Source organism: Brassica rapa, chromosome A09 (genome assembly GCF_000309985.2).
Source record: "Brassica rapa cultivar Chiifu-401-42 chromosome A09, CAAS_Brap_v3.01, whole genome shotgun sequence".
Taxonomy (NCBI): Eukaryota; Viridiplantae; Streptophyta; class Magnoliopsida; order Brassicales; family Brassicaceae; genus Brassica; species Brassica rapa.
The window spans coordinates 30,020,640-30,031,463 of record NC_024803.2 but is presented as its reverse complement, the minus strand read 5'-3'; the positions used below and the strand labels follow the sequence as shown (position 1 = coordinate 30,031,463).

The 10,824-nt window shown below is 42.6% G+C and overlaps 1 protein-coding gene across 1 annotated transcript; it reads left to right on the top strand.

Annotated features, from left to right (window-relative positions):
* Window positions 1-1,031: 1,031 nt before the first annotated feature.
* LOC103840585 (AP-4 complex subunit epsilon) lies at window positions 1,032-10,722 on the top strand. Its single transcript, XM_009117084.3, has 10 exons — window positions 1,032-1,965; window positions 2,145-2,360; window positions 2,440-2,550; window positions 2,634-2,831; window positions 2,916-3,047; window positions 3,279-3,335; window positions 3,417-3,533; window positions 8,954-9,031; window positions 9,115-9,258; window positions 9,339-10,722. The coding sequence occupies exons 1-10, from the start codon at window positions 1,177-1,179 to the stop codon at window positions 10,329-10,331; spliced, it is 2,835 nt and encodes a 944-aa protein (XP_009115332.1). The 5' UTR covers window positions 1,032-1,176; the 3' UTR covers window positions 10,332-10,722.
* Window positions 10,723-10,824: the final 102 nt, after the last annotated feature.

Below are 10,824 nucleotides of genomic sequence, written 5' to 3'. Positions count from 1 at the left end.
TAAACCTAAGTATAAACCCTAAACCCAAGTATAAACCCTAAACCCAAATAGAATGAAACAAAATACATAGTATAGTACATATTGGTGAACAAAATAGAACACTCTTTATTAATCGTCAAATGGAACGATACATGATAGGGTCACCATCAAACCTCAACCCCACCTTCCAAATACTAAACCCTAAATCTTAATCAATAAATCCTAAACCCAAATATAAACTCTAAACCCAAATAGAATGGAAAAAAAATACATAGTATAGTACTTGGTGAAGAAAATAACACCTTCTTTATTAATCATCAACTGGAACGATACATGATAAATACATATAGTAACAGACTATTTTACATTACATAACATGAATAAAACATTCATAATACATATTGTTTTACATTTCTATTCTATACGCATAAAATAGAATAGAACACAATGTTACAAAAACTGTTCATCTTCTCCGATCAATTCAAGGATATTCACAGCGAGAAAGATATGTGTAACTGGCAACATCCGTGAGAATAGTACATGTAACCGCCTCGTAAACCGAAAAGATTAAGGTGATTGAAGGAAGAGTTGACGAACCTTGCGGCGGTGCCGTTTACGTTGTCGGCGACTCCATAGATTTCAGATGCGCAAAGCTTTTTGTCAGTAGCGAAGCGAGTCATTGCAGATGGGCATCTCATAGGCAAAGCTACTCCAGGAATGGTTTTGGTGGTTACACAGTGGATCAAAAATGGAGAAGAAACAACCCACGTTCTACAAGGTATGTGATTCTCCAAAGGCCACGTTGTATGTGTGTAAGGTAAGTATTATTAATTTAGTTTTTTTTTGTTTACAGGTTTTACCGGTTGTGTAAGAGGGCATAGTAGTATTATTATATAAAAGATGCATGGTGTATTGGTGTATTAGGGTATTTAGACATAGAATGAATTATAATTTGTTTGAAAGTTATACAGCCAAATTTCCCTTTTTTATTTGTTGGTTTTGTAAAATAAAAATCAAATTCTGGTTAAGAGAGTGTTGGTTTAGCTATCGAAAGACCACCTGGTTTACTAATTAAAAAAAAAAAAAAAATCTCCCCTCACATTTTTTCCACCTTCCAGATCTGAGCTGAGCTCACCGAACGCTCACGGGGAAGGGAAGGGAAGGAGAGGAAGAAGAAGCCTAACAATCCAATCGAGAATGGAGCAGCTGAAGACAATCGGGAGAGAGCTAGCGATGGGGTCGCAAGGAGGCTTCGGCCAGTCGAAAGAGTTTCTCGATCTGGTCAAATCGATCGGCGAGTCACGATCCAAAGCCGAGGAAGACCGCATCGTCCTCAGCGAGATCGACATACTCAAACGTAAGCTCCTAGAGCCAGACGTCCCCAAGAGGAAGATGAAAGAGTACATCATCCGCCTCGTCTACATCGAGATGCTAGGCCACGACGCTTCCTTCGGCTACATCCACGCCGTCAAGATGACTCACGACGATAACCTCCTCCTCAAGCGCACCGGCTACTTAGCCGTCACGCTCTTCCTCGACGAGGATCACGATCTCATCATCCTCATCGTCAACACGATTCAGAAAGATCTCAGATCGGATAACTACCTCGTTGTTTGCGCGGCGCTTAACGCTGTTTGTAGGTTGATTAACGAGGAGACGATCCCGGCGGTTTTGCCTCAGGTGGTGGATTTGCTTAATCACGGGAAAGAAGCTGTGAGGAAGAAAGCGATCATGGCTTTGCATAGGTTTCATAGGAAGTCTCCTTCTTCGGTTTCGCATTTGGTTTCCAATTTCAGGAGGAAGTTGTGTGATAGTGATCCGGGAGTGATGGGCGCTACGCTTTGTCCTCTCTTTGATCTCATTAGTGAAGACGTTGCTTCGTATAAGGATTTAGTCAGTAGCTTCGTAGGCATTCTTAAACAGGTCACTGAGAGAAAGTTGCCAAAGAGTTACGATTACCATCAAATGCCTGCACCTTTCATCCAGGTTCGCCTTCATATGTGTGCCCTGAGATTTTGGGGGCTATAGGCGATTTAGTAAAGATTTCAATAAATTTTTTTTTTTTTCAAATTTGGAGGTGAATGTTTCATTCGGCTTTGTCCAGGACCGGCCTTGTATGTGTTTTAACTTTTTGTAATTGCTGACATCAAGTTTGTCACTTTTAGATCAAGTTGCTGAAGATCATGGCGCTGCTGAGTAGTGGTGATAAGAGTGCGAGTGAAATGATGTACATGGTGCTTGGAGATTTGTTCAGGAAGTGTGATTCCTCTACCAATATAGGGAATGCCATCCTTTATGAGTGTATTCGATGTATCTCTTGTATCATTCCAAGTCCCAAGCTGTTAGAAGATGCTGCTGAGGCTATCTCCAAGTTTTTAAAGGTTTTGTGTTTCTCTTGACATGTATGTGTATATCGTGTGATGATTGTGTCTAAATCGCTGTGGTGGTAACTATTTGTAGAGTGATAGTCACAATCTAAAATACATGGGGATTGATGGTCTTGGTCGATTGATTAAAATAAGCTCTGACATTGCTGAGCAGCACCAACTTGCTGTGATTGATTGTTTGGAGGTGAGCAGCTATAAAGAACACTTCGTTTAGTTGTTTGTTTTCGTGTCAGCACTGATGTTTCTTTTGCTGCTACTTTCCAACAGGATCCAGATGATACACTAAAGAGGAAAACTTTTGAATTGTTGTACAAAATGACCAAGTCCTCTAATGTAGAAGTGATAGTAGACCGAATGATTGATTACATGATTAGTATCAATGATAATCATTACAAAACTGAGATAGCATCTCGCTGTGTTGAGTTGGCTGAACAATTCGCTCCAAGCAATCAATGGTTTATCCAGGTACAAGCCGACCTCCCTTGGACACTGCCTACTTATTATACTTTTGTTTTGGTTGACAGAAATTTAAAATTGCTCATACTGCAGATCATGAACAAAGTCTTCGAGCATGCAGGAGATTTGGTGAATATTAAGGTGGCACATAATCTGATGCGTTTGATTGCTGAAGGATTTGGAGAGGACGATGACGATGCAGACAACAAGCTTAGATTATCAGCTGTATGTTGTTCATTACATTTGTGTTCGTTCTGCTTTTGTTTATAAAGAGATTGGTGTTCTAGTTTTGGTGATATATGGACTCCTCTTAAACATAAATGAGTTGGTAACTCAAATGGTAATCTTAAAGTTAGGAGTAACTCTGATCATCTGTCTTACTTCCAGGTTTTATTTCGTTGGTTTAGATACTCTGTTTTTCGTATTGTGCTTATGAGTGTGCTTTTCTTGACGCAGGTAGAATCGTACTTGCAGATTATCAGCGAGCCAAAGCTTCCATCCCTGTTTCTTCAGGTCGATTTTGTTTTCTGACCTCTCCACTTGCCTTTGTGCACATCAAATCTATGCTTCTTAAGTTTTGGGTTTAATATCCAGGTCATTTCTTGGGTGTTGGGAGAATATGGCACAGCTGACGGGAAGTATTCTGCCTCTTATATAAGTGGAAAGCTGTGCGATGTGGCTGATGCATACTCAAGTGACGAAACTGTTAAGGTAGCTCCGCTGCATTCAAATATGATGCACCTATAAACCTTTGCCTGCTTAGTTGTTTTTCCTGTAGTGTAGCTTCTTGCTAGATTCGAGTTCTCTTTGAGATCTCGGTTAATGTTAGCTTCATAGGGAAAACATAGTGAAGACTGAATGCATTGCAAATGTGACGAACCCATTGCATGCTAATGTAAAGATTTCAGATTTGGTTTTGAAATGAAAAGAAGGAAGCTTGAGCTTTACTGAACTTCATTCATCTCTTTGTGATAAGATCGTTACAAGAGTTACTTATTTATACAAGAAGCTAAAACCCTAGGTCATAAAGACAGATGGCAAGATCAGAAAGCTTCTACAGATCAAGGGCTGCAAAACGATTTGACAGCTTCAATCCATTATGCTCTTCAGTCTTTGCTATCGTCATGGTCTGTCCTTGTACTTTGCTTTTCTGCTTCTTGTCTTCATTATTTTCGCAGAGCCGTTGTGACGCGCGTGTTTTGAACTCTGGGCCGTGGAGACATGTCTGTTGCTTGGGCTTATGTTGTCCGTGGCCCATCTTCTCTCTATCCTCATTACCAGTCTTCAAAACGATGACGTTTGATGCTCTGTCTTCAACAGCCCCTCTCAAACTTGGGGTAGGAGATGAGTCTACACCAAGTTTGTATCTCAGTGAATCAAAAGCTTTAAACGTCAAAGGCTTAGTAAAGATGTCAGCAAGCTGAAGATGAGCTGGGATGTGCTTCACTAAAAGGGCTCCAAGAGCAACCCTCTCACGCACGTAATGATAGTCCAACTCAAAATGCTTAGAACGTTTGTGATATGCTGGATTGGCTGTGAGATAAACCGCTGATAAGTTGTCACAGTACAGCTCTGGTGTGGTCTGTATCGGAACTCCTATCTCACGTAGAATAGAGCACATCCAGCTAAGCTCTGAAGCCGTTTCTGATAGGGACCGGTACTCAGCCTCTGTCGAGCTTCTGGAAACCGTTGGCTGCTTCTTTGAGGACCAAGAGATAATGTTCAAACCAAGATAAGTGCAGAATCCTCCCGTTGATCGTCTGGTGTTGTGGCATCCAGCCCAGTCGCTGTCACTATACGCACGCAAAGTGAAGTCGGTGTCTTTGAAGATGTTGACGCCATAATCTAACGTGCCTTGAACATAACGGAGGATCCTCTTCAACAGCATAAAGTCAGAGACTGTTGGCTCATGCATCTTTTGGCAAACGTAGTTTACAGAATACTGAAGATCCGGCCTTGTCAGAGTCAAATACTGCAACTTCCCGGCTAGACTTCTGAAATAAGTTGGATCTTCAAACTTCTTGTCTTGGTGTGGGACTTTGCTCAACTGCAGTGGCAAAGGTGTAGCCACAGTGGTACACTCCGACATTCCAGCAGTAGCAAGAAGGTCTTTTGCGTACCGTTCTTGTGAGAGGAACATTCCTGAGGAGTGAAAGGTTGCTTGAATGCCAAGAAAGTAGTGCATCCTCCCAAGATCCTTCATGCGGAATTGCTTGTTTAGCTCATCAAGCAACTTAGCTAGAACCGTTGAGCTGTTCCCTGTAATTAACATGTCATCTACATATAATAAGAGCATGATAATATCTTTTCCTCTTCGGTAGATGAATAAAGAAGGATCTTTGATGCTGCACACAAAACCAAACTCAATCAGATAGGTGCTAAATTTATCAAACCATGCCCGTGGAGACTGTTTCAAACCGTAGAGAGACTTGTGTAGCAGACACACATGATCCGGCTTACTCTCATCAACAAACCCCTTAGGCTGACTCATGTAGACTGTCTCATGAAGATCACCATGAAGGAACGCATTGGCTACATCCATTTGCTTAATATCCCACTGAAGAACCGTAGCAATATGAAGAACAATCCTGACGGTTGCAGTTCTAACCACTGGACTGTAGGTCTCTAGATAGTCAATCCCTTCTTCTTGACTGCAACCTTGAGCAACCAGTCTTGATCTCAGCGACTTCACTGTCCCATCTGCGTTTAGTTTTTCTCTGAAAACCCAACCATTTCCAATGACATGCATGTCTGGTGTATATGGAACCAGAGACCAAGTCTTTGTCAACTCACAGTTCCCTATCTCTTCTTTCATTGAGTTGTTCCAGCCCGGATGCTTCAATGCTTCAGCCACTGTCCTTGGTCTCGGACACAATACCTTTTGTGTAAGCAGTGCATATCTTGGATTCGGTTTTGTGATCCCTGCTTTGAGCCTTGTTGTCATCTGATGATTGTTGACGGGCATATTTGCTCTTGGCAATGCAGTCTCGTTGTGCTCTACTTGTGGTGAATTACTCTCACGATCTATCAGTCTCTGAGAAGTTCCATCTGTGATAGGTAGAGACGTGCTCATGGTTTCACTAGAACTGATCACAGAACAACTTCCGGTACTTGAACTGTTTGGTGCGACAAAGTGTTGAGGTTTGATGACACACAACCTAGGTTGCATCGTCTCTTGTCTTCCTTGCGTTGACTGAGACTGAGAGACAGCACTCCTGTTGCTCTGTAGCCAGGCCTCCATCAGTGGCGTCAGAGCCGGTGGATGTAAATGACCATACACATCAGCAAAGGGAAACTTTGATTCATCAAAGATAACATGCCTGCTGATGTATACTCTTCCTGTAGCTGGGAGCAAGCATCGGTATCCTTTATATTTCTCACTGTAGCCAAGGAATACACACTGCAGTGACCGAGGATCTAGTTTATTTTGAGTGTAAGGTCGCAACATCGGGAAGCAGGCACAGCCAAAGATCCTCAAAGCATCATATGACGGACTTTTGTTATGTAGCTTCTCATATGGACTTGCAGTGTTGGTGTTCGCAGAATGAGGGAGCAAATTGCTGAGGAAGTTCGCAGTCATAAACGCTTCAACCCAATACTTTTGAGGCGCTCTACTCTGGAACAGAAGGGAAAGACCAAGCTCAACTATGTGTCTGTGTCTACGCTCTGCCAAACCATTCTGTTGAGGGGTGTGTGGGCAAGAGAGGAGTTGTTGAATTCCATTCTTTTGTAAGTGGAGAAGGAACTGGTTGCTTATGAATTCCCCACCACCATCACATTGAAAAGTTCCAATGGTGGTGTGAAACTGATTTTGCACAAGCGATTGAAATGCTATGAATATTGAATGAAAATCAGACTTCTTCTTCATAGGGTACATCCAACAATACCGAGAATAGTTATCAATAAGAACAACATAGTATTTAAATTCTTGGACTGACACTACAGGTGATGGACCCCAGACGTCGCAGTGTATCCTCTCAAGCGGCCGTGTAGCTACAAACTGAGACGCTGAGAACGGCAGCCTTGAACTCTTAGCCATTTGACAAGACACACAGAGAGACTTGGATCTTTTATTGATGAAAACAGACTTGATAGACGCTAGACGCTGAAGGATATGCGGATTAGGATGCCCCAACCTTTGATGCCAGACCTCATCACTAGCAGCAACCTGTCTTGTACTGAAGAAGGCATGAAAGGCTGGTTCCTTTATTGAATACAGGCCCTTAGTGTTTCTTCCCTGTAACAGAACCTTCTTGGTGGCCTTATCATATATGCAGACATTATCAGCATCAAAATCAAAACCGCAAGGATAATCCGTTGTAAACTTAGATACTGAAAGTAATGGTTTAGCTATTTGAGGGCAAACTAAAACATCATTCAGTATAAGGTTACCTGACGAGGAAGCAATGCTTGCAGCTCCGGTATGAGTGATTGGAAGGTACTCACCATTTCCAACCATCACTGAGTCTGAACCCATGTAAGGCTGAGCATTTTGAAGATGATGAGGAGTGTTGGTGATGTGTGCTGACGCTCCTGTATCAGGAAACCACTCTCCTCCACGGGAGTCAATCATATCAGAAACTCTCATAGCCGCGAGCGCGTTGTGCATCTCATCAAGCTGATAACTGTTATCAAACCTGTGCCAGCACCTCATGGCCTCATGACCTGACTTTCCGCAAATTTGACAAACTGGACGAGCTTCTGAATCAGCTGACACAGAGCTCCTTGAGGAGGATGAAGATGAGAGATGCTGTGGAAAGCCTCTTCCTCTTGTAGAGAAGAAGCTGCGTCCTCCTCTGTTTCGACCTCTGTTTCTGGTGAAGAAGGGTCTTCCTCGAACCGTGTTGAAGGCGAGATGTGGTGATACTGCCGTGTCTGTAGTGTAGCTCTTAAGTCTATCTTCAAACGCAACCAGACGTGGCACGACATCTTCAAAGGAAGGGTGATACTGTGTATCCATAGAACCTTCGATACTCGTTTTGATAGGCTCATACTCCTTTCCAAGGCCTAACAGTGCTGCAAAGATCTTCATCCTTTCGTCTACAGGTTGCCCTATCGACGTGAGTTGGTCACAGATAGTTTTGATGTCACGAAGATAGTCATCCATCGATTTATCTTGCTTGGCAGTTGTTTGAAGTTTCCTCTGAAGCTCAAAGAGTCTAGCTGATGTTGGACGGTTGAAGTGACTGGCCAGCGTCATCCAGATCTCATATGAGTTGGTGCAGTGAATCACGGAACTTTGAACATCCTCGGAAAAAGAGCCCAGAAGCCAAGACTGTATGGCTTGGTCAGTTTGAAACCAAAGCGCATAGTCAGGGTTCGGAGCTGGCGTGGTTGTACCATTTATCGTGGGTGCTGGTATTGTTGCAGCTGGTTGAGGTGTAGATCCGGTGACAAAACCAAGTAACCTCTGACCGTTGAGAAAAGTTTCAAACTGCCGCTTCCAAAGAATGTAATTCTTCTCCGTGAGCTTGACGGTAACAGCGTTGGTGAGTTTAAGAGCAGGAGGGGTATAAGGTTCCATAGATCTATCTTCCATGGAGCTCTGATACCATGTAAAGATTTCAGATTTGGTTTTGAAATGAAAAGAAGGAAGCTTGAGCTTTACTGAACTTCATTCATCTCTTTGTGATAAGATCGTTACAAGAGTTACTTATTTATACAAGAAGCTAAAACCCTAGGTCATAAAGACAGATGGCAAGATCAGAAAGCTTCTACAGATCAAGGGCTGCAAAACGATTTGACAGCTTCAATCCATTATGCTCTTCAGTCTTTGCTATCGTCATGGTCTGTCCTTGTACTTTGCTTTTCTGCTTCTTGTCTTCATTATTTTCGCAGAGCCGTTGTGACGCGCGTGTTTTGAACTCTGGGCCGTGGAGACATGTCTGTTGCTTGGGCTTATGTTGTCCGTGGCCCATCTTCTCTCTATCCTCATTACCAGTCTTCAAAACGATGACGTTTGATGCTCTGTCTTCAACAGCTAACTCGTCAATCTACAACTTTCTTATTTATAGATGTCTGGTGAAGGATTCTTTACTAGTACATGTACATACGAGTGATGATATTACATCTTACCGCAATCCATTTTTTTCTGATTGAAAGGTGGTAATTGTTTTCTGTCCTCTTTGAAGGGATATGCTGTTACTGCACTAATGAAGATTTATGCATTTGAAATTGCATCTGGGAGAAAGGTGGATGTTCTGCCAGAGGTCTGTATCTTTAGACGTTTCTGGTATCGAGAACACGATCTATACCCTGCTTTGTCATGGACTGATTAGTTTTATTAATGCAGTGCCAATCTTTGATCGAGGAGCTACTTGCTTCACATTCAACAGATCTGCAGCAACGTGCATATGAACTTCAGGCTCTCCTTGCACTAGATGCCCGTGCTGTGGAGAGTATACTACCTTTAGATGCTAGTTGCGAGGACATCGAGGTAACCTTTTCTCTTCATGCATATTCCCTTGTAACGTGGATTTCTTGAATCTTAGTCCTTTTTTCTTCTTCTGAATTTAGGTTGATAAGGATCTTTCATTTCTCAATGGCTACATCCAACAAGCTATTGAGAGTGGAGCGCAACCATATGTTTCTGAGAGAGAGCGCTCAGGAGGAATGTTTGAAACAACCGATTACCATTCTCAAGATCACCATGAAGTTACATCTCATGCTCTCAGATTCGAAGCCTATGAACTTCCAAAGCCATCAGTACCATCACAAGCTTCGGCCGCGCTTGTGCCAGTACCCGAGCCTTCTTATTATAGCGAGCCACACCAGCCAATTTCAACTTCTTCTTCCGTGTCTGAACGAGAGTCATCAGAAATCAAGCTGAGACTCGATGGAGTTAAACAAAAATGGGGTAGACCCAGCTATCAGTCGTCTACATCCGCTTCTTCTTCTACTCCTCCGCAAGCAGCAAATGGTACCAGTATTCGCTCGGATGGTGGTGGAGTTGCCTCCTCATCTAGCTCAAAACCTCGAAGCAGTTATGAATCAAAGAAACCGGAAATCGATCCTGAGAAACAGAGACTCGCAGCATCCTTGTTTGGTGGATCATCATCATCGTCAAGATCTGATAGAAAGTCATCTTCTGGTGGTCACAAACCCGCAAAAGGAACAGCTAACAAACCTGCAACCGTCCCTAAGGAAAATCCAATCCCGGTACCAGACTTGCTCGACTTTGACGAGCCAACTGGCACAAGTGATGTTGCAGCGACGGATCCTTTTAAAGAGTTGGAAGGGCTTATGGAGTCTTCAAGCCAAGATGGTGGAGGTTCAACCGATGTGATGGGACTATACTCAACAGATGCAAGTGCACCTGTGAAGACAACCACAAGTGTTGACTCTCTCTTATCAGAGCTGTCTGATAGCTCCAGAGGTACATATCATCAATCTCAAACCACAAAAGGACCAAACTCAAAGGAAGCTCTGGAGAAAGATGCTCTTGTTAGACAGATGGGTGTGAACCCAACAAGTCAGAACCCTACACTGTTCAAAGATCTCCTCGGCTAGCAGAACCATTCTCCAAACCAAACCATCCATTGACTCACATAATGATCATCATCATCAACATCGCCCCCACGTTCCCGTATTTGATTAATGCGTTGTGGAATTTGTTGGTAATGCTTCTGATTCACATTCTCAAGTCTCAACATCGCCACATTCGCATATATTTCTGATGCTTGGGGATTAGTAGCGTTTCTGATTTTAAGAACAGGCTTTTTGTTGTATCTATGTTCCTTGGAGATTTTTTTTGTTTTCAATGGTTTCTCTTTTTTGTTTTTTTTGGAGTATACAGTGAATGGTTACCGTACGGCTGTTGGATTTTGGAGCTTCTCTTGTTTGTGTCTATAGAAGAACATTTGGCATTATAGTAGGCGTGATGGATACAAAGTTATTACAAGCTAAGCTCTGTACTGAAAATGTTTCTCGCACCTTTTTGGTATGCACTTGGTTGTTTTTATTTTTCACCACGTCAAATCAAATTCAGGAACGCTGTTACTTC

Coding starts and splice junctions, on each gene's coding strand:
- LOC103840585 (XM_009117084.3), top strand. CDS start 1,177: ATGGAGCAGCTGAAGACAATCGGGAGAGAGCTAGCGATGGGGTCGCAA. Junction 2,832..2,915: donor GCAATCAATGGTTTATCCAG/GTACAAGCCGAC, acceptor CTCATACTGCAG/ATCATGAACAAAGTCTTCGA. Junction 9,259..9,338: donor CTAGTTGCGAGGACATCGAG/GTAACCTTTTCT, acceptor TTCTGAATTTAG/GTTGATAAGGATCTTTCATT.